At 41.6% G+C, this 24,784-nt stretch overlaps 1 protein-coding gene across 3 annotated transcripts; it reads right to left on the minus strand.

Moving 5' to 3' along the window:
- Positions 1-3,513: 3,513 nt before the first annotated feature.
- LOC118363896 (zinc finger protein 135-like) lies at positions 3,514-21,718 on the minus strand. Of its 3 annotated transcripts, none has more exons than XM_035745190.2 (2): positions 21,526-21,718; positions 3,514-4,748 (listed from the first exon to the last, which is right to left on the minus strand). In XM_035745190.2, the coding sequence occupies exons 1-2, from the start codon at positions 21,716-21,718 to the stop codon at positions 4,633-4,635; spliced, it is 309 nt and encodes a 102-aa protein (XP_035601083.1). In that variant the 3' UTR covers positions 3,514-4,632. The 3 variants fall into 3 exon arrangements, with proteins under 3 accessions (XP_035601083.1, XP_035601081.1, XP_035601080.1); XM_035745188.1 differs by lacking the exon at positions 21,526-21,718 and adding an exon at positions 6,200-6,498; XM_035745187.2 differs by lacking the exon at positions 3,514-4,748 and adding an exon at positions 16,369-17,299.
- Between the last annotated feature and the right edge of the window lie 3,066 nt (positions 21,719-24,784).

The raw sequence follows: 24,784 nt of genomic DNA on the forward strand, positions 1-24,784 counted from the left end.
CATAATAAGAGTAGGAGATAAGAAATGGGACCCAAAACTTTTTGAACTCGGTTTCAAAAAAAAAAAAGAATGTAATAAAATCCATTTTACTGCAGCATCAGACAGAAGTGGAGCACAAACTGGGCTAAAGTGAGAAGAACCAGGACAGTGTGTGCTCCCCAAACCAATCACAATCATAGCCCCATTTAAAGTGGTTCAGAAAATCTGATGATTAGATGAATGAGGGTGATAATGAAATGCCTTGGGCTGTTGGGCAAACAGCACACATAGAAAGTACAACATACCCTCATTATTGTCTCTCTGAAACTTCAACGTTCTCCTTTAATCTTGAGGGCCGGTGTCCTGGAACCTAATTAGTCCTCAATTAAAACTATGTTTGAAATGTAAAAGAGAAAAAGTACCATACCTCCTAACTTCTCTTGACATCCCCTCTTTTTCAGGCACGCAGACACATGATGTCATTTCATTAGATAGAGGATTTGAGTGGCTTTTCGCCTGTGCTCTGTAGGGTTCCATTAGAAAGGAACGTCTGGTCTCCCTGCACAGCCAAAACATGTGGCGAAGAGCCCTCAGAGCCGACAACTACAATCACTAACACTACATTCCTATCTTTCTCTCCCACTCTGCCTATTCCTCTCTCCCTCAACTCTCCACACTCTTTCTGTCCATGCCTCTTTCCCTTCTGCCAACAGCCCTATACTTCCCGTCCGTCCCTCCACCTCTTTCTGTGTTTGTCTTCCTTCATCTCCTCCTCCCTCTCTCCATTTTCATCCCAGCACAGCATTTCTTCCTCCAGTGGTTGGCCCGACCCTCGTCCCATCGATTTAATCAGCTTCCCTAATGAGCCAATGTTCCAGACAGAAAAAGGCAGAGAGGCGTGTGTCTGTTCGCTATGCAAGGTCCTGAGGACATCACCTCTCCTCTTCACCTGCAGCAACTAGCAACACAGGGTCACGTACAACATGGCTGAAAACTGAGAACTACAATTGACTGAATATTACAAATGCAAAAAGTTGGCGCCATCCAATTACATTAAGTACTATATTCTCATTGTCATATTCACTCTTCCAAACCAATGTCACAGACATGGTTAGAATACATCTACAGTTACTCCTATCACTGGATGTGCCTTCCTGCCCTCCGTAGCCTGTATGAGCTGCAGACGTCAGAGGCAGGAGATGTTTATTGCCAATAAATGAGAGACTGATGTGTGAGATAAATATTTATGAAGTGTGTAGATTCCCTCCCTTCAGTCCAACAGTAGACAAACTCTCTCTCTCTCTCTCTCTCTCTCGCTCTCTCTCTCACACACACATCTGTTTATGGAAAGATTCCTCTGCTGTGTCAGCGCTGTAAAGGCAATACATCGTCTGTACAGATAATATACAGAGGGACGTTTTTGGACTTGGGGACTGGGCCAGAGATGTGAGCTGAATGACTTTGGTTCGAGCTCTGTTCTGGTTTAGAGTGGGTTCATAGAGATGTGATCAGATACGATCACATACAGTCTGTCCTTTGGTATCCACACTGTTTGTCCCGTGGCAGCGATCGCCATCCTGATAGCCATAATCTAATGGCTCACGTCTCTCTTTATAGCTGCCCAAGAATGGTATGAAAAAGCTGTGGATACCCTCCATCATAGTCAGAGGACCCTGAATCGACCAATTGACTATTGTTCTACTGACAGTATTCCTCAATTGCCACTGACGCTGAAATACTGTCAGATAAAACTGGGACATTGAATTGTCATCAAGATCGTGTTTCAATGCATCCCCAAAGGTTCATTCTCATCAGTACTAAGACTTTTTACTGCAACTTTTGATTATGTTTGTTGTATGCAACAATTGTAGTACTTTTTTCTGTAGTGTTTCAGATAGGTCTACATGTTATTCCTTTGTAATGTGTATCACGTCTGCTAGCTATATTTGTATTTACCCTCCCAGTGATCATATATAGGGTCTATTGTTTTCTGCTAGCAGGCCTATGTCATCTATTACCGTCTCTGGCCCCTTTGAAAACTAGATGATAGACCTCAGGGAATTTTTCTCCTACATATTTCCACTCTGAAAACGAGTAATAAAAGAGTCCTATACCCTCCAGCTCCTCTCTCTGTTTTCTTGACCCATTTCTCTCTGAAATTAATCTGACATTTCCACCATTGGCACACGAACAATGCCGGCTTACATTAATCTAATTTAAAACAATGTTTCTGGCCACAACTTTCAGAGGCCTTCCTTTCAGTTGGACTTTATTTCGGTTGGCCTTCCTTTCAGACGCCTTCATTTAGTTTGTACTGGTGGCAGCCTGAGGAGCGATTATCACAGCCTATGATAACAAGCACAGACCCAGATCTGCCCTGGAAACACAGGGAACAGAGGAAACTACCAGTTCTGACAAAAGTCACCCAGACAAATGTTAAGCGGCAAGTACTAGTTCAAATGAAGTTCTTATTGATTGATAAATGACTGGAGATTATTAGGAGGCATTGACCAAATAGGGCCAAATCAAACCACCCCACAGCTGGTCGAGGATTAGTTTAGAAGTGGGACAACCTGTTTATTATCTTCAGAAATATTTTCATTATATTTCATGATTCGTCAACTTTGTGGTTGATTCTTTATTGTTTTTGTAAGACGGGCGCCAGCGACACTGTCCCCCTAATCCTACAGGCAAATATGTGGGTAAAAGTAAACATGCTAGACGTAAATGGTCGATTTTTGTGGATCAAGTAATATCTATCCGAATACATCTCTACAACATTATTTTGCCAAGTGTTATTAGAGATGATGAGACAGTTGTCTTGGTGTCAGGTCAGCAGCAGTTCAAGTTTGCCATTATAGTGGAATTTCTGACAGTCACTACCACAGGAGGAATAACCACAACCCCAAAATGTGTTGAGAGCCCTGCAAGTAGAGAGCAGTATGCACAGGCAAAAAGTATCATTATAGCTGTCCTGCTATCATCTACCTGATTCTTTACTCCAGTTACTTTAGTTAACGGAGAACCATTCTCTCACAAAACAACGACCTACAGAAGAATTGCAAAGGAGTGGAAAAGGGGAGGGGTCAGACTTATGACTACTGAGATGTACCCAAACACTCAGTTAAAGCTGGGCCTGATTCTCACAACACTGTACCTCAGGGCCCTCTGGGGTCAGGCTCGGGATGGGGGAAGGAGACACAGTTGTGGAGGGCGCGGTCAGGTCAGTTGGAATGTTGAGGATTCTCCATGACGCTGGTGTTCCTTAGGAATGTGGCCTGTCAAATATCAAACTGACACTGACATTTAAACACTCACAGTATTCACAGGAAGCCACTGTCAGTATAAGGTAATGGTTCCCAAAGTCCTTTACAGCCTGACCTTTACCCAACAAAGGTCTTTGTGACCCAATAATTAAGTTTAGGAATGCTGTTCCAGGATAGGGTTGGGGGTAAGAGGCAGGGAATAGAGCTGATAGAGGATGTATTAAACCTTCCTGATATGAACCAGCACAAAAATCATGTTCAACAGAGAAAAATAGGGTTTCACAATGACATCCATTGAAATAAACAACTTTATTGAAACAAAGTTTATTTGCTGTATTGAGTCAATACAGATGTGATGGGCCACTTCAATATGCTAACATGCAGCCATCAGTACAGATAGAAGATATCCTGTATGTAATTGTTAAACAATTGAATAAGAACTCCTGTTGTTTAGAAATCCAAGTGTGTGCTCTGTGCTAGATACAGTGGTGAGGACTTCCTGAAGCCAGCAGTGTCCTGGAGGGTAGGTCCCTGAAAGTGAGAGCTAGATTCACCTTAAAAAGCTGACACTGAGTGATGCTTCCCCCTCCACACACACAACTCAATTCGCTTTTTTGTCTAGTGCCAGAAAATAGAACATTAATTTAAAGTTGGATGTAACAAGAAATCCACAATGATAAAGTATAATTTGTTGTATTCACTTCAGATTCACTTGCTGCACTCATTGCAGGGATATTATGTATCCCTTTTGTGTGAGTGCTCATATGCAACTTCAAGCTTCCTTTATAACTAAAGCATTTGTCACATTCTTTGCAAGGATGAAGTTTCTCCCCTGTGTGAACACTCTGATGACTGTGTGAACGCTCTGATGACGTCTTAAATGGCTTAATTCCATGTAACTTTTCCTGCAATCAGGACAGCTGTATGGTCTCTGTCCTCTATGAACTCTCATATGCAATGTCAATTCTATCTTCTGGTTGAAAGCTTTGCCACTGTCTTCACACTGAAAAGATCTCTCCCCTGTGTGTATCCTTGTATGTCTGTGCAAGTCACCTTTCTGGATTAAGCTTTTGCCACATTGTTTGCACAGATAAGATTTCTCTCCTATGTGTGTTCTTGAATGGATGGTCAAGTGTCCCTTACGTGTGAAGCTGTTGCCACATTGTTTACACTGATATAGTTTCTCCACTGCAGCAGAGCAGTCTGGATGAACTGAGTGGGGCTGATCACTGGTTGGTTGTGGTACTCTGTAGCCCTCTCCATCAGGTTCTGTTTTGATCTCTTCAGTTATGATGATAGGTAGAGCGCTCCTCTCTCGATCATCCACAGTTTGGTTTTGGTAAAGATGTGAGAGCTGAGGTGGGTCCTCCTGACTGAGTCTGAGCTCTTATTGTTCCTCTTTAATCTGTGTGGGTTCTGGGTCCTCCTGCCCCAGACTGGGGCTCCACTCCTGCTCACAGTTCTGCTGCTCAGGGGGAACAGAGGGAGTGAGTTGCTGGAAGTCTGGAGGGAAACATATATATTCAATCAATATTTTGAATGACTAAAAATAGTGATTTTGTTTGAAGGCCTCTTTGTGCTTAAAAACAAGATGATTTGTTGAATGGCCTTCTACACTAGCTACAGCAAGAGAGCAATGTTGGCCAAGTAAAGTTATGTTCAGGGTGCGCTATCCCAATATTAGACTTGTCATTCATTATTTCATGAATTAGTGACGAGGTCTTTGAGGTCTTTGGGCATTTCATAGTGACATTCGAGATAACTCATGGTCCAATGACCACTAGCAGCATGTGTCCCAAGTCCAAAGCTACAGTGCCTTCAAAAAGTATTCACACCCCTTGACAGATTTTGTTGTGTTACAGCCTGAATTTAAAATAAATTAAATTGAGATTGTGTCATTGGTCTACACAATGCCCATAATGTCAAAGTGGAATTATGTTTTGAGAAAAATGTACAACCCAAATAAAAATGAAAAGCTAAAATGTCTCGAGCTACGGCAAGGCTAAATAAGTTCAAGAGTGAAATTTTCTAAACTGTCATATGGAATTGTTTTAAGATGGTCACACTATATGGATCATTTAGCGATTTGATTTTTAATTTTAGAACCCCTTTAGTTATCAAAAAAATATATACAATTATTTGATAAAATATTGATTTTGGCCTTTACTACTAAAGCCCATTGAAACGTATTAAATAACAGAAATTGCAGAAACAGAATCGCCGTTTGCGTCGCTGACCAATGAACAAAGAACTATTAAATCCAGTTTTTATATGCTACTTCCCTCCCCAAATCAAAAATATGGACGCCAATGTTTTTCGCTTTGTCATTATGGGGTATTGTGTGTAGATTGATAAGGATAAAAAAAAACTATTTTAGAATAAGGCAAAAACATAACAACATGTGGAAAACGTCAAGGGCTCTGAATACTTTCAGAATACACTGTAAATGTGTTTAGCTAATCGGGACTAGGGTGTAGATAGCTTCAGACGAGGGACAAATGGCTCTAATCAGGACTAGGATCTAGATAGCTTCAGACTCGGGACACGTGGGTCTACTACAGGTACAGCCATTGGACCATGAGTTCTCTAATGCAGTCGTTATGGAATTACCCTCCAGACCTCAACCAGCATATCCAACCCACTTGTTTACAGCTGCAGTAGGGTTGGACAGGCTTCCTACGGAGCCGGCGCGAAATATGTCTCTTAAAATGTTCTCCGAATTTTCATCCGGTCTTCATCTATGCAGGAAAACCGTCAGACCCTAGTGCAGCTGTAAGCAAACAGGTTGCATCTGCTGGCAATTTAAACCTAGTTTTATTAGTTAATTAAATAATTGATCAAAGGTATAATATTGGGCTGAGAGTGCGCATATCACAACGTGCCACCTGAATTATCTTGTCTAATTACGTTAAATATACAAATCTCGTATCACAACTGTAGCTCGCTATACACACCAACTCTGTGTAACTTTATCTTTGGTTTGATAACCATGGCCAACAGCCTCCGTAGACCCTCGTTCTCCTCTGCTGAACAGATTAGTTCCTGAAACTCTGCAATGGTCTTCTCTACGGCCCCGAATATCTCCACAGCAGCCGCCGACAAACGCTCGGCGACGAACACATTTAACAACTGTAGTTTTGACATATTGGCGATCAAAGACATTTTGAAACTTCTCTGTCTGATTTGGCCTAGCAGATCTAATTTAGAACATATGTAAACAACGATGGACGTTGTACAACGCGATCGGTGAAAAACAGACTGCACTACAATAGCGCCACCTGCTGTCTTGGAGCATTTAATGGAAAACCAGTTACTAGATCCTATCCCCAACACCAAATTGAGCTAAAATATCTTCTTCTTCGTCTCTATCAGACTACTCTGAATTGCTAGTTTAGATTTCTAACTGTTGTCAGTCAGTATATTCTGTAACAACGAGACGTTTTTTTCATGCCTTTGCATTGTCTCTTAGTGCCTTCTATTTAAACCATCATGTCCCAGGAGACACCAGTTGGGAGGAGGTCAAAGTTGACCCTAACCAGTAACACAGGGTTAGGGCCAGGGGTTGTATTCACAAAGGTCCCAATTCTAGGGGTTATAAATACAGGGCTTGAAAACGAGTGTCAATGTATGCCAATGACTAAAATGATCTCTTAAATCCGCACATCTGGATCCCTACACAGTATCATTGAATATATTGATCCCTTTTCTATCCTATTTGGACTTAAACCCAATTATGATAAGTGCACCTTATGTTAAAATACACATTTTTACATGACCTTGTAGTTTACCTATAAAATGGCCTGTTGGTGAAGTAGACATACTTGATATTCATATCCTTAAAGATATCAATTCATTTACCACAATAAAGTTTAATTGAAAGTTAGCAAAAATAGACAAGATTCTGCAACCATGGAGAGGTATACCTGTATATTTATGGACAAATCACATTGATTAACTCGAGTCCAATCTCCATTTGATGGACTAATTTATGGCGCAGCCTACTCCAGATGACATGTTGTTTTTAAATCATATGAGCCAAAAATATTGCTAATTAAAGGTGCCTATTTATATCATGAATATGAGTTTGGGCGACTGAAATAATGAAACATGGCCGCTGGAAGATTCTGCATTTCTCCCCGCTCTGCTGACCAATATTTTGCTCCTCTCCGCTCATACGGGAGTAATAAAGGCCTAGTGCACTAATTTGGTCAAACAAAACAAATGCTGTATACATTTTTTATATGAATAATTTTTAAAATTGTGATTGTCAGAGGGTGCTGCAGCACCTACAGCACCACTTCTTCCTGTGTCTATGCCTTTAAATATTAAAGCATTAAACCTCTCACTAAAAGCTTCACTCATACCTAAATTATACTTAAATCCAAACTGGTTCTACAGTAGATTATTAAGAAAAGCTCAACCTTTGTTCAAAATGACCTTTTTGCGTTCATACAGATTATACAACTTCTTATTTTAGATTAATTGAAAAGGAAACTTTGTTCAAAGTATCGCCCTTTCAGTTAAACGCAACGAAATGTAATCTACATAATCCCCAAAAGTAATTATTTATCATGAGAGGGCCACAGACTATAAATAGTCATCCTGCATACTCCAAGAAAGGTTCAATCTCCCCATTCTGGTAAAAAATAGTTATATATTTCTGAGGTGTAGTGACTTTTAAGGACACAAGCTCAAGTAAAGAGTACAAATATGATACAAATATGACATATTTGATATGATGCATTTCCTATTCAACAAATCGTTATGAATAAGGCTCGAGATGACTTACAGTGTGCTTTCTTAATATAGTATAATCAAACTATAAGATTTCACCTTCGTTCCAACTGTAAAATACATATCTGTGTGTCTAGTGTTAAGAGAAAATATGTATATTTTCTAAAGGTTTCTCTTGATCAAAACGTTTGCCCTCATCGTTGTGAACGGCACACAGAGCTGTCGCTTGGCTTCCTGAACTAGTTAGGAGCTTGCCTATCATTTCCTATGAATCTTGTCAGTCTATGACAAACAAACATTTCTATGTGTAAAATATATGAATAATTTTAGATCAGTGGCTATAAATCTATCTCTGAATGTGCTACAGTGATAGAGTGCTACAGTGATACAGTTCTACAGTGATACAGTGATGAGCCACCCCTGTAATGATTGCAGGCATGTGCTTTGTCAGTGGATGTGGTGTAGGGTTCAGCCAGGAGTTGATGGACAGTCAGCTGTGAAAATGATATGGTTGGAGGGACATTCCAGCATCAAGGAGTTTCCATGCTCACATCCTACGTCACACAGGCTCAGACAATATAACTCCACCATTCCTATTCATACTGTGACCGTGGGAACCAGGGCTATCGCTCAATGCAAGCCATTTCGATCTACAGTGTCCACACAGATGGATTTGTAAGTGAAAATGTTGGTCCGAACCAGTACCAGAACCACGCAGGTCCCCTAAACAGGGGTCTTTACATCCCTTGAGGTTTTAAACAAGTTATACACAGCTGGTTACAATTTCAGTTTTATCCTCCAGAAAAGATATAACAAATATTACAACAAATATTATGGTTAAACTCAAATATACTGATTAATAAAAAATAAAACAACTTTTTTTTCTTGTTTTATTTTTATTAATGATAATAATAATAATAATAATATGAATAGGAATGGTGGAGTTATGTCACACATGCAAATGTAAAAAAAGATGGGAATGTTTGCTTAATCCAAAGTTACAATCAACTGATTGCAGCATTACTGCAAAAATGGAGGAGGTGTCACGTTCTGACCTTAGTTCTGTTATTATGTCTTTGTTTTAGTATGGTCAGGGCGTGAGTTGGGTGGGTTGTCTATGTTAGTTTTTCTATGGTTAGCTATTTCTGTGTTTGGCCTGGTATGGTTCTCAATCAGAGGCAGCTGTCAATCGTTGTCCCTGATTGAGAACCATATTTAGGTAGCCTGTTTTCTATTGTGTTTCGTGAGTGATTATTCTCCGTGTTTGTACCACACGGGACTGTTTTGTTTGTTTCACGGTGTTATTTTGTATGTTGTAGTGTTCAGTTTGACTTATTAAAATGGACAATTACCACGCTGCAAATTGGTCCGATCTCTCTTACTACTCGTCAGAAGAAGAGGACAATCGTTACAGGAGGCAAGTGGAAGGGGGAGAAAGTAGGGAACATGTTTGTCAGCAATATCTTAAAGACCAAAATTTGGTGAAAAAGATTGGCATAAATAGACTAAATTTAACCAGTTTCATTTGAGGACAAAAATGTTGACAGCTGCGCAATACAGATCGCAAAATAGCTGCGAAGAGATTGTCTATGTTCCGATTCCATGGCACATCAGTGGCGGTTCTAGCTTGTATGGCTCCCTGGGCGAGCCCCCACCCCAAAAAAAGCACCATTCTGCACTAACTGTCATTTTTATTCAGACATTTGGAACAACACAAATAAATAATATTTAGTATAGTTTTATCTATAAAGGATAACTTTTTTAAATGTTTCTTGTTTATGAAATTCAATGAAGAGGATGGTCCTCCCCTTCCTCCTCTGAGAAGCCTCCATTGATTTTTCTGGTACCGCCCCAATGTAGCTTGTTTCTGGTCACATGCTCAGGAATGTCTGAACAACTAACATCCATTTAAAATTAATCTTACAAATAGCAGTGTTGGGTGATTTGGAATGCCATAGTCAATCAATCAACAACATAACACTCACAGGAAAGGTCTTAATCTTTAGCTCACAATCTGTGTATACTATGCAAAATTAATGTAAAACATCACAGCACAGTTGAAAAACGGCACTTAGAAATCAAAAGAGGGTGGTCTATGGAGATAAGTGGGATGGGCTGAGTAGAGCTCTCAGTCCATGATCTGTAATGGTTATTACTGAAAACACTATGTCATGTAAATTCTTACATAGGGACACCCAAAGTCAATCTTAAATTAATCATTGTTTATTGTCAGTGCACTGGAGAGGTTCCAACAAACTTAATGAACCATAGTGAACGTCTGTCAGAAGCTCTAACGGGGCAGTCCCGTTTAGTTCCCTTATAGACTGGTTATAGGCACGTTACATAGGCATAGTTCATAGGGTTGGTTCTGGCATGTGTTTGGCACTGTCTCGTATCTTAACTAGTCTAAAGGAGGAGGTCATAACATCCCCCTCTTATCCTTACCAAGCTCAGGCAGGAAGCAAGGATTGTTTATGACACCAAAGAGAAGATGCACAAAGTAAGATTTCTACATAACTACATAATGTATACCGGAGATGTCTGATTACTATTTATTTAAAATGTAATGTGTGTACACTACCGGTCAAAAGTTTCAGAACACCTACTCATTCAAGGGTTTTTCTTTATTTTGACATTGTAGAATAATAGTGAAGACATCAAAAACATGAAACACATATGGAATTATGTAGTAACCAAAAAAATATTAAACTAATCAAAATATATTTGAGATTCTTCAAATAGCCACCCTTTGCCTTGATTACAGCTTTGTGCACTCTTGGAAAACTTTCAAACTAAAGGACAATTCTTGGCAGCGAAAAAACACATTTGAATAAATGTAGATTGACACTCTTATGTAGGTGTCTTAACCAGCCATAAAATAACGCAATGTGTCACAACAGGTGTAAATATATGGGCCATGGCAGTGTTATGACGATATTATGGACAGGTTATGACAAGTTATGTCAGCTGTTATGACATATTTTGACATGAATATGACCGTGTCATAACGCGTTATGATGCTAGGTGTCAAGTAAAGTGTTACCCAAAAAATTGATGCAGGCTAATTCAATAGTTATGGAGCCGGGACAGACTGAGCAGTAACAGTTTGAACAAAACCCATGTCGCAATATTTCGAATTTTGTCGACAGACTAGAATACATCGAGAGAACGGGTTCAGAAAATAGGGATATGGATTTCAAAAATATATATATTTAAATGGCGTTCTTTCATTTACCCCTATTTTCTGAACTGTTTCTGAACTCGTTCTCTCAATTTATTCTAGTCTGTCGACTAAATTCGAATTGAAGGGACACTGTATTTAAAGGGATCACGGCTTAAGATAAATGACCTGAAAACATTTCGGAATTAAAACTCAATGAGAACATCTGTTGGCCAGCGGTTTTCAGTGGTTGAATTACATTTATTCAGCGGACACAAAAGAATCACGCCTGCAAAGCCCATTATGCACCTTCATATGGTAAGTCTGAATACCAACTACTGAGAAGGGCGTAAAAAAGGCATAGTTTTCTAAATCGGATCCAAACCGTCTGAGTGGGACTGCTGATCTAGTTTTGCTTCTTCAATTATAATGAATGTAGAGGGGCAATCTGATCCTAGAATAGCAATAATTTGAGATGCTTTATGTAAATTATAATGAATGGGCAGGGGCGAACTGATCCTAGATCAGCCCTCATCTCAGACGCTTTATGAAAACGGTTGGGGGTAAGAGGCAAGAAATAGAGCTGATAGAGGATGTTTTAAACCTGCCTAATATGAACCATCACAGAAATCATGTTCAACAGAGAAAAAGAGCTTTTCACTATGACATCCATTGAAAAAACGACTTTATTATAAAACAAATTATTTGCTGCATTATTAATTGTCAACACAGATGTGATAGGCTACTGCAATATTCTAACATGCAGCCGTTGGTACTAGAGGTCGATTGATTCATCAGAATGGCCGATTAATTAGGGCCGATTTCAAGTTTTCATAACAATCGGAAATCGGTATTTAAAAAAAAAAGTTTATTTAACTCGGCAAGTCAGTTAAGGACACATTTTTATTTTCAATGACGGCCTAGGAACGGTGGGTTAACTGCCTTGTTCAGGGGCAGAACGACAGATTTTCACCTTGTCAGCTCGGGGGAACCAATCTTGCAACCTTACAGTTAACGAGTCCAACGCAATATAGACCTGCCTCTCTCTCGTTGCACTCCACAAGGAGACCTGTTACGCGAATGCAGTAAGCCAAGGTAAGTTGCTAGCTAACATTAAACTTATCTTAGAAAAAACAATCAATCATAATCACTAGTTAACTACACATATTTGATGATATTACTAGATATTATCTAGCATGTCCTGCTTTGCATATAATCTGACTGAGCATACAAGCATACAAGTATCTAAGTTTCTGACTGAGTGGTGGTAGGCAGAAGCAGACGCGTAAACATTCATTCAAACAGCACTTTCGTGCGTTTTGCCAGCAGCTCTTCGTTGTGTGTCAAGCATTGTGCTGTTTATGACTTCAAGCCTATCAACTCCCGAGATGAGGCTGGTGTAACCGAAGTGAAATGGCTGGCTAGTTAGCGCTCGCTAATAGCATTTAAAACGTCACTCACTCTGAGCCTGCTAGTAGTTGTTCCCCTTGCTCTGCATGGGTAACGCTGCTTCGATGGTGGCTGTTGTCGTTGTGTTGCTGGTTCGAGTCCAGGGAGGAGCGAGGAGAGGGACGGAAGCTATACTGTTACACTGGCAATACTAAAGTGCCTATAAGAATATCCAATAGTCAAAGGTTAATGAAATACAAAATGTTATAGAGGGAAATAGTCCTATAATAACTACAACCTAAAACTTCTTACCTGGGAATATTGAAGACTCATGTTAAAAGGAACCACCAGCTTTCATATGTTCTCATGTTCTGAGCAAGGAACTGAAACATTAGCTTTCTTACATAGCACATATTGCACTTTTACTTTCTTCTCCAACAGTTTGTTTTTGCATTATTTAAACCAAATTGAACATGTTTCATTATTTACTTGAGGCTAAATTGATTTTATTGATGTATTATATTAAGTTAAAATAAGTGTTCATTCAGTATTGTTGTAATTGTCATTATTACAAATCAATAAAATGTTTATTTTTTTGTATTTTATAAATCGGCCGATTAATCGGTATCTGGCTTTTTGGTCCTTCAATAATCGGTATCGGCGGTGAAAAATCATGATCGGTCGACCTCTAGTTGGTACAGATAGAAGATAGTGGCCAAAATATCCTTTATGTCATTGTTAAACAATTGAATAAGAACTCCTATTGTTTAGAAATCCAAATGTGTGCTCTGTGCTAGATACAGTGGTGAGGGCTTACTTTTTCTTTAGTTGTAGAAAAAGAAAGGAAAAATGTTTCTTTATTTGTAATTCATTTAATTGTTTTCATCTTTGCACAAAACAACCAAAGCATTAAAAACAAAAAACACAAATACATAGACATTTTTCCTCAAATTATATGGTGAGGGCTTCCTGAAGCCAGCAGTGTCCTCCTTCACTTTTTCCACATTGTTACATTGCAGCCTTATTCTAAAATGGATTAAATAATAAAAAATTCTCAGCAATCTACACACAATACCCCATAATGACAAAGCAAAAACAGTATAGAAAATGTTTGCAAATGTATTAAAAATAGCATAAGTATTCAGACCCTTTGCTATAAGACTGGGAATTGATATCAGGTGCATCCTGTTTCCATTGAACATCCTTGATGTTTCTACAACTTCTACAATTCAATTGAAAGGACATGATTTGGGAAGGCACACACCTGTCTATATAAGGTCCCACAGTTGACAGTGCATGTCAGAACTAAAACCAAGCCATGAGGTTGAAGGAATTGTCTGTAGAGCTTTGAGACAGGATTGTGTCGAGTCACAGATGTGGGGAAGGGTAGCAAAACATTTCTGCAGCATTGAAGGTCCTCAACAACACAGTGGCCTCCATCATTCTTAAATGGAAGAAGTTTGGAACCACCAAAACTCTTTCTAGAGCTGGCCGCCCAGCCAAACTGAACAATCGGGGGAGGAGACCAAGAACCTGATGGTCACTCTGACAGAGCTCCAGAGTCACTCTGTGGAGATGGGAGAACCTTCCAGAAGGACAAACATCTCTGCAGCACTTCACCAATCAGGCTTTTATGGTAGAGTGGCCAGACGGAAGCCACTACTCAGTAAAAGGCACATGACAGCCCGCTTGGAGTTTTCCAAAAGGCACCTAAAAGACTCTCAGACCATGAGAAACAAGATTCTCTGGTCTGATGAAACCAAGATTGAAATCTTTGACCTGAATACCAAGCGTCGCATCTGGAGGAAACCTGGCACCATCCCTACGGTGTAGCATGGTGGTGGCAGCATAATGCTGTGGGAATGTTTTTCAGTTGCAGGGACCGGGAGACTAGTCAGGATCGAGGCAAAGCTGAACGGAGCAAAGTACAGAGAGATCCATTTGCTAAAATTTGTAAAAAACTGTTTTTGCTTTGTCATTATGGGGTATTGTGTGTAGATTGATGAGAGAAAAAAACCTATTTAATCAATTTTAGAATAAGGCTGTAACATAACAAAATTGAAAAAGTCAAGGGGTCTGAATACTTTCCGAATGCACTGTAGGTCTCTGAAATTGAGAGCTAGTTTCAGCTAAGAAGTCTAATACTGACTGATGATTTTCATACTGATTTTCACAACTCAATTTGTTTTTGTTGTCAAGTGCCAGAAAACAGAACATAACATTAATTTACAAGTTGGATGTGAGAAGTAATCCACAATGATACAAAGTATCATTTGTTGTTTTCACTTTCACTTCAGGCTGAAGCTTTTGCTGTACTCACTGCAGTAATATAATGTATGCCCTTTAATGTCCACCCACGTGTTCTCGCACACCCCGAGAGCTTCTGGTCAGCGGGGTGGTGGCACCGGGATCCTCATCTCTCCCAAGTGGTCATTCTCTCTTTCTCCCCTTACCCATCTGTCTATCGCCTCCTTTGAATTCCATGCTGTCACAGTTACCAGCCCTTTCAAGCTTAACATCCTTATCATTTATCGCCCTCCAGGTTCCCTCGGAGAGTTCATCAATGAGGTTGATGCCTTGATAAGCTCCTTTCCTGAGGACGGCTCACCTCTCACAGTTCTGGGCGACTTTAACCTCCCCACGTCTACCTTTGACTCATTCCTCTCTGCCTCCTTCTTTCCACTCCTCTCCTCTTTTGACCTCACCCTCCCACCTCCCCCCCTACTCACAAGGCAGGCAATACGCTTGACCTCATCTTTACTAGATGCTGTTCTTCCACTAACCTCATTGCAACTCCCCTCCAAGTCTCCGACCACTACCTTGTATCCTTTTCCCTCTCGCTCTCATCCAACACTTCCCACACTGCCCCTACTCGGATGGTATTGTGCCGTCCCAACCTTCGCTCTCTCTCCCCGCTACTCTCTCCTCTTCCATCCTATCATCTCTTCCCTCTGCTCAAACCTTCTCCAACCTATCTCCTGATTCTGCCTCCTCAACCCTCCCTCCTCCCTTTCTGCATCCTTTGACTCTCTATGTCCCCTATCCTCCAGGCCGGCTCGGTCCTCCCCTCCCGCTCCGTGGCTTGACGACTCATTGCGAGCTCACAGAACAGGGCTCCGGGCAGCCGAGCGGAAATGGAGGAAAACTCGCCTCCCTGCGGACCTGGCATCCTTTCACTCCCTCCTCTCTAAATTTTCCTCCTCTGCCTCTGCTGCTAAAGCCACTTTCTACCACTCTAAATTCCAAGCATCTGCCTCTAACCCTAGGAAGCTCTTTGCCACCTTCTCCTCCCTCCTGAATCCTCCTCCCCTCCCCCCCTCCTCCCTCTCTGCAGATGACTTCGTCAACCATTTTGAAAAGAAGGTCGCCGACATCCGATCCTCGTTTGCTAAGTCAAACGACACTGCTGGTTCTGCTCACACTGCCCTACCCTGTGCTCTGACCTCTTTCTCCCCCTCTCTCTCCAGATGAAATCTCGCGTCTTGTGACGGCAACCGCCCAACAACCTGCCCGCTTGACCCTATCCCCTCCTCTCTTCTCCAGACCATTTCCGGAGACCTTCTCCCTTACCTCACCTCGCTCATCAACTCATCCCTGACCGCTGGCTACGTCCCTTCCGTCTTCAAGAGAGCGAGAGTTGCACCCCTTCTGAAAAAACCTACACTCGATCCCTCCGATGTCAACAACTACAGACCAGTATCCCTTCTTTCTTTTCTCTCCAAAACTCTTGAACGTGCCGTCCTTGGCCAGCTCTCCCGCTATCTCTCTCAGAATGACCTTCTTGATCCAAATCAGTCAGGTTTCAAGACTAGTCATTCAACTGAGACTGCTCTTCTCACGACGCCAGGACAGCAGAGTCAATCACCACCTTCCGGAGACACCTGAAACCCCACCTCTTTAAGGAATACCTAGGATAGGATAAAGTAATCCTTCTCACCCCCCCCCACCTTAAAAGATTTAGATGCACCATTGTAAAGTGGCTGTTCCACTGGATGTCATAAGGTGAATGCACCAATTTGTAAGTCGCTCTGGATAAGAGTGTCTGCTAAATGACTTAAATGTAAATGTAAATGTGAGTGCTCATATGTGATGTATGGCTGTTTATAACCAAAGCTTTTGCCACATTATTTGCACTGGTCAGATTTCTCCCGTGTGAACACACTGATGAAGTCTTAAATAGCTTTCCATTGATACAGTTTATCTCCTGTATGTATCCTTGTATGGCTGGTCAAGTTGCTCTTATGGTTAAACCTTTGGCCACATTGTTTGCACTGATAGGGATTCTCTCCTGTGTGTACCCTTGTGTGGATGGTCAAGTTGCTCTTCTGGTTAAACCTTTTTCCACATTGTTTGCACAGAAAAGGTTTCTCTCCTGTGTGTATCTTTAAATGCAAGGTCAAGTTTCCCTTACGTGTAAAGCTTTTGCCACATTGTTGACACCAATATGGTTTTTCCAGTGTAGCAGAGCAGTCTGGATGAACTGAGAGGGGCTGATCACTGGTTGGTTGTGGTACTCTGTAGCCCTCTCCATCAGGTTCTGTTTTGATGTCTTCAGTTATGATGATAGGTAGAGCGCTCCTCTCTCCATCATCCACAGTTTGGTTTTGGTAATGATGTGAGGGCTGAGGTGGGTCCTCCTGACTGAGTCTGTGCTCCTGATGTTCCTCTTTAATCTGTGTGGGTTCTGGGTCCTCCTGCCCCAGACTGGGGCTCCACTCCTGCTCACAGTTCTGCTGCTCAGGAGGAACAGAGGGAGTGAGTTGCTGGAAGTCTGGAGGGAAACATATATATTCAATCAATATTGACTTATCTTAATACAAAATCTGTACTTTTACTTGGTAGGCCTGTCTGTGCAACAAAAAAAACCAAGATGATTTGTTTTCTAGTCTACATTGGTGGGAAACATGAACATGAGCTCCCTGAATTCCCTGTAAGGGTGAAGGAGGCAGAGATTACCAGGATAAGAGCTGTCCAGTGTCTCTTATGCCGATGCAGCCAAAAGAGTGAAAGAAAGTGCTAGTGGTTCGGTTGTCATGGTGGATACACCGTAGTCTAGTCCTGTGGGTACCGTTCGCCAGGTGCAGGGTCCAGATACCCTCGCCTTGAAAAAGGTGGACTTATGCATTTATCTCTATGGTTATAAACTGCACTGCTGGAGTGGATAAGAACTCAAGATTGATTGATATCATATCTGCAGCTGAACACCTCTTGGGATTGAAGGATGTCATGGACGAGGGGCTACACAGAGTACTGGCTGGAGCAGTTCCGTCCTGTCAGGTCCCCAGTAGGGTTCTGAGTGCATTTTGGATGACTGACACTGTCTGCCCTACAATCCCACTTTAGAAGACTGGTCTTGCTTTGTTCATAACCAAATGGGAAGATGCTATTTACCACATACAACAGGGAAAAACGTCCCTTCAACTGGTAAATACTAGTGGGAAACTCATCTATCATCCCAAACTCCGACTTATCCCACATGCTGAAACCTGACGTCACACATTAAGATAATTATCTCGGGAATGGCATTTTTGGCCAGTAAATGCAACAAAACGTTATTTATAAAAAGCAATCTATGAATATGGTTTTTGAACACAATTTGTTTGTGAGCAAGATAACTGTACTTTTAGTTTATGGTTGAAGCAGCTTATTTGCCATTGGCCAATCTGCATTTCCCAACGAGTTCAAAGCATGTGGATGCATCCAACTCGTATTTACGACTTTACAACGGGTAAATAACACTTTCCCACTTGGTTATGAACGCAGCATCTATACCAGAGAAGGTATAGAAACCGAGACACCTCATAGGCTCATATTATCTGGTTGGCGCGTAAGTAGACCAGCCTCATTTATAACGTTGCGTAAATTTCACACCAATTAAATGCGTGCGCCATTTCTGAAAAGTTCGCGCACATACAAAAATATTGAGATTGATCAACTTGGCGCACGCCATACACACGCATGTTTACAGTTATAAAATCAGACGCGTCCTAAAACTGCACTCATGAACGAGCATTAAAACTCCGCCTGAAAAACGCCTATCGTTCACCCTTTATGGTCAGAATAACACCCTTATTTGCTGTATACTTTTAAAGTATTTGAATTAGGTCGAGGCATGTTTCTAAAGGATATAGAAATAGTGAACTTGATCAAATGTCTTTGGAGGAGATGGCACAATGTTAAACTTGCTATAGGCCTAGGCTGACAGACATACAGTTTAGGAAAGACAGCAATTGCAAATGGCGGTGGACCTGTAAACAGATCGTTTGAATTTAATAGGGCCTGTTTTGCATTAACTTTATCTCGAACCTACGCTGCACTGCCCGCGAATTACAGTGTCTACTCACAGTGGTATCCATACACCTCAATGCACAATATCAACTGTCTGTTCACCTGTTAAATTCTACTTTGTTATAAACCACACTTCCTTTCTGATGTATAGAGCAAAATACTTTAAATAATAGCGTCCAATCTAATAGGCCCAATTAAATGAGAGACACGCATGGTAATTTGTTGTATATAGGCTACGGCTACGGCTACTTCGGGAAAATGAACCCAGCATGCCTAGAAAATGTGAAGAATTTATTCTACAGTGGTAATGAAAAGTTGTGTATAAATCAAATTGTCTACTCAAGAAATGTTAAATTAGAGTATTCAGACGTAAACTATAGAAGTAACCTACACCTTAATAACCTGCGCTCCAGATCAGATGGCATACTGCAAAATACCGCAAAATACTGTAGCTTATCTATTGACTGCTGTAAAGTGGGTCCCATTAAACTAGAGACGGAACGAAAGGTATCACTACTGTAGGCTACCTCGTGAGTATGAAACCATTGCAAAAAGGAGAGGAATTTATTATGAAATTAAATAAATAATAGTCTAGGAAATATACCTATTTCTAATTATTTTAAAATGCAAAGAATAACAAATGATACTTTCTCTCCTCACTAATGGTAAATTATTGCATCTTGATATTAACCTGTTTTGTTGTGAATAAGCCGTCCATCATATGCCCCTTTTGCACAAAATACTAATCTACTTGCAATGCAATACTTCAACCACTAGAAACTGTGCGTGTGCATTAGAGGTCGACCTCTATGGTCTAAAGTTTGCAGGAATGTGAGCACAATTTCACATCAACTTCAGTTTTTATAAATGCCAACTTTTATGTGGAAATTGATGCACACGTTTTGGGGTATATTTGACACGTACCTGCGGTTTATAAATGAGGCCCCAGATCCAGCTGCTATCGCAATGGTGACTATGAAAGAGCCATAGGATCTGACCGAATCTGACAGACAAAAAGGTTATGAAACACAACAATTGCAAATGGCTGTGGACCTGTAAACAGATCGTTTGAATTGATTAGGGCCTGTTTTGCGTTGACTTTTTCTCAAACCTATGGTGCACTGCCCACGAATTCTAAAACAGTTTCTACTCACAGTGGTAGCCATTTGTGCAGTCACTTCATCCCTACACACATGTACAAATGACCTGGACTAACCTGTACCGCTGCACACTGACTCGGTACCGGTACCCCCTGTATAAAGCCTCGTTATTGTTATTCTTATTGTGTTACTTTTTATTATTGTTTTACTTTAGTTGATTTGGGAAATATGTTCTTAACTCTTCTTGAAGTGCACTGTTGGGTTAAGGGCTTGTAAGCATTTCACGGTATAGTCTACACTTGTTGTATTCAGTGTGTGACAAATAAAGTTTGATTTGATACACACTTCAATGCAAAAGATAAACTGTATGTTCAGCTGATATCACATTGGTGACTATGAGACAGCCATAGGATCTGACTGAATATTACTGATTCTCCCCACACACAGTAACTGGAGTAAATTTGGGGCGATATGCGAACCTCAAATTGGAGTTTTTCCCAAATCTGTAGAAAAACTACTTTGTTTGAGGTCTGTGCTAGTTTTTAAAGCGCCTGTGGCAGTTCATCTGCCTGGGTTGCATTCAGTACATAAAAAATTAAAATAACACACCCCTCCCTGGTCGCTAGGCGGTATTACATGATACATATGGGTGTGAACTTGAGGGGATTCGATGCATGCTCCTGGTGTACCGGGTTAGCGCTGACTGCATTTGTTTTAGAACCGGTCGTGAGCCAGGTGTAATACTATGAAATAACACATATGGAATCATGTAGTAACCAAAAAAAAGGTGTTAAACAAATATAGTTTTGATTCTTCAGAGCTGTCATCAAGGCAAAGGGAGGCCTCTTTGAAGAATGTCAAATATAAAAATAAAAAAATATTTAACACTTTTTTGGTTACTACATGATTCCATGTGTGTTATTTCATAGTTTGATGTCTTTACTATTATTCTACAATGTAGAAAATAGTAAAAAAAAAAATAAAGAAAAACCCTTGAATGCGTAGGTGTCTCCAAACTTTTGACTGGTACCGTATATTTTATGGAGAAGAGATGTTGAATGTTCCTGAATGATGCGCCATGCGCTCCATTTTTTACAATATGCCGAGCAGCGCAGATTACAATTCAATTTGAGTAGGGCGTGCCTCCCTCACCAGCCCGGACTAGCCGTTCAACCCGGGCAGATTAATCGAGTCTGAAATCGCAAAAAGTCGTCCATCACCACATGGCAACTGCCCTCTGGGCCACCATAATCACAACTTTTTCAAATAGTCTTTCCGCTTCCGTTAAATTCAACGTTGCACCCTTTTCTGTCGTACTGAACGCAACCCTGGTCTACACTACAGCACGTGATTCAAAGAAGCAATGTTGGCAAACCAGGGGTGTATTCATTAATTCTGTTGCAAAACGTTTATTAGACGGAAGCAAACGAAACGGGGAGGGATCTACCTGAATTTGTTTAATAGAAAATCTTATTTTGCATCTGTTTGCACTAATGATTACTCCCCAGAGTTGCGGTCAGGGTGAGAATTGCACAACGTGTCACATAAATGGTCTTATCATTATTCTACAAGTAAAATGTTATAACTCGAACGTTAACTCGCTACAGACCTGTTCTGTATAACTGTATCTCTGATTTGATAATCATGTCCATCTCCCTCCGTAGACGCTCGTTCTCCTCTGCTGAACGGAAGATTTCTTCCCGATACTCTGCTATAGTCTTCTCTACGGCCCCGAATATCTCCATAGCAGCAGCCGACAAACGCTCGGTAACGAACACATTCAGCAACTGTAGTTTGGACATATTGGCGAGGGCAATAAAAGTCTAGCTGTTTGTTTTATCAAAGAAATGTTTAAACGTCTGTCTGCTTCAGCCTAGCGGGTTTACGCTACTTAGTAGATACCTTTGTAAACAACAATGTGCTGTGTTTTCTATTCATCAACCGCTGACGGTGTAAGACTGCATTACATTAGCGCCACCTGCTGGCTTGGAGCACGTCAAACCACGTCCGGAGGCCGTCAATGAACGGGGGTAAATTTGAGCTGGATTTGCCCTCTGGGCAAGCAACTAGAGCATGTCGTCTCTACGGAGAACAGGCGTGTGTGCTCTGTTGTAGACAGCCGTGAGGACTTCCTGTAGCCAGCAGTGTCCTGGAGGGTAGGTCCCTGAGTCAGAGCTAGATTCAGTTTACAGATCTGATAGACTAATGCTTTTCCCTCTCCACACATTACACACTTTGTTATGTTATCAATTGCCAGAAAACATCATATAAAACCTATTCACAAGTTGGATGTGTCAAGAAATTCACAATGACAAAGTATGAATGTATTGTTTTAACTTCAGATTCACTTCAGGTTAAGCTTTTATGTAACCCCTTTTGTGAGTGATCATATAAGACTTCAAGTTTCCATTCAAACTAAAGTATTTGCTACATAATTTGCACTGGTAAAAGATCTCCCCTGTGAAACACACTGATGACATCTTAGATACTCATGTATATATAGTGTATGTGGACACCCCTTCAAATGAGTGGATTTGGCTGTTTCAGCCACACCCATTGCTGACAGGTGTATAAAATTGAGCACAAAGCCATGAAATCTCCATAGTCACACATTGGCAGTAGAATGACCTTACTGAAGAGCTCAGGATGCCACCTTTCAAGAAAAAAATCTGTCCTGCTAGAGCTGCCCCGGTCTATTGAAAGTGCTGTTATTGTGAAGTGGAAACATATAGGAGCAACAAAGACTCGGACGCCAAGTGGTGGGCTACACAAGCTCACAGAACGGGACCGCCGAGTGGTAGGCCACACAAGCTCACAGAACGGGACCGCCGAGTGGTAGACCACACAAGCTCACAGAACGGGACCGCCGAGTGGTAGGCCACACAAGCTCACAGAACAGGACCGCAGAGTGGTAGACCACACAAGCTCACAGAACGGGACCGCCGAGTGGTGGTAGTGGTAGACCACACAAGCTCACAGAACGGGACCGCCGAGTGGTAGGCCACACAAGCTCACAGAACAGGCTCAGCTCACAGAACGGGACCGCCGAGTGGTAGCCACACAAGCAGAACAGGACCGCACAAGCTCACAGAACGGGACCGCCGAGTGGTAGGCCACACAAGCTCACAGAACGGGACCGCCGAGTGGTAGACCACACAAGCTCACAGAACGGGACCGCCGAGTGGTAGGCCACACAAGCTCACAGAACGGGACCGCCGAGTGGTAGGCCACACAAGCTCACAGAACGGGACCGCCGAGTGGTAGACCACACAAGCTCACAGAACGGGACCGCCGAGTGGTAGGCCACACAAGCTCACAGAACGGGACCGCCGAGTGGTAGACCACACAAGCTCACAGAACGGGACCGCCGAGTGGTAGACCACACAAGCTCACAGAACGGGACCGCCGAGTGGTAGGCCACACAAGCTCACAGAACGGGACTGCCGAGTGCTGAAGTGCGTAACGCATACAAATAGTCTGTCCTCGGTTGCAACACTCACTACCGAGTTCCAAACTGCCTCTAAAGCTTCATGAAATGGGTTTCCATGGCCGAGCAGTCGCACACAAGCCTAAGATCACCATTCGCAATGCCAAGCTTCAGCTGGAGTGGTGTAAAGCTCGCCGCCGTTGGAGTTTGGACCAGTGGAAATGTGTTCGCTGGAGTGATGAATCACACTTCACCATCTGGAATTGGTGAATTGCCCAACATCAGTGCCCGACCACACTAATGCTTGTGGCTGAATGGAAGCAAGTCCCCACAGCAATGTTCCAACATTTAGTGGCAAGCCTTCCAAGAAGAGTTGAGGCTTTTATAACAGCAAGGGGGGACCAATTCCAAATGAATGCCCATGATTTTGAAATGAGATGTTCAATGAGCATGTGTCCACATACTTTTTTACCAAAAAGTTATATTTTGGTTTCATCTGGCCATATGACATTCTCCCATATGACATTCTCCCCATCTTCTTCTGGATCATCCAAATGCTCTCTAGCAAACTTCAGACGGGCCTGGACATGTACTGGCTTAAGCAAGGGGACACGTCTGGCACTGCAGGATTTGAGTCCCTGGCGACGTAGTGTGTTACTGATGGTAGGCTTTGTTACTTTGGTCCCAGCTCTCTGCAGGTCATTCACTAAGTCCCCCCCCGTGTGGTTTTGGGATTTTTGCTCACCGTTCTTGTGATTATTTTGACCCCACGGCGTGAGATCTTGCGTGGAGCCCCAGATCGAGGGAGATTATCAGTGGTCTTGTATGTCTTCTATTTCCTAATAATTGCTCCCACAGTTGATTTCTTCAAACCAAGCTGCTTAACTACTGCAGATTCAGTCTTCCCAGCCTGGTGCAGGTCTACAATTTTGTTTCTGGTGTCCTTTGACAGCTTTTTGGTCTTGGCCATAGTGGAGTTTGGAGTGTGACTGTTTGAGGTTGTGGACAGGTGTCTTTTATACTGATAACAAGTTCAAACAGGTGCCATTAATACAGGTAACGAGTGGATGACAGAGGAGCCTCTTAAAGAAGAAGTTACAGGTCTGTGAGAGCCAGAAATCTTGCTTGTTTGTAGGTGACCAAATACTTATTTTCCACCATAATTTGCAAATAAATTCATTAAAAATCCTACAATGTGATTTTCTGGATTTCTTTTCTTCTCATTTTGTCTGTCATAGTTGAAGTGTACCTATGATGAAAATTACAGGCCTCTCTCATATTTTTAAGTGGGAGAACTTGCACAATTGGTGGCTGACTAAATACTATTTTGCCCCACTGTATATGGTCTCTCTCCTGTATGAACTTTCATATGCAATGTCAATTCTATCGTCTGGTTGAAGGCTTTCTCAGTCTTTGCACTGACATGGTGTCTCCCGTATGT

This window comes from Oncorhynchus keta, unplaced genomic scaffold, assembly GCF_023373465.1.
Source record: "Oncorhynchus keta strain PuntledgeMale-10-30-2019 unplaced genomic scaffold, Oket_V2 Un_contig_1863_pilon_pilon, whole genome shotgun sequence".
Lineage (NCBI taxonomy): Eukaryota > Metazoa > Chordata > Actinopteri > Salmoniformes > Salmonidae > Oncorhynchus > Oncorhynchus keta.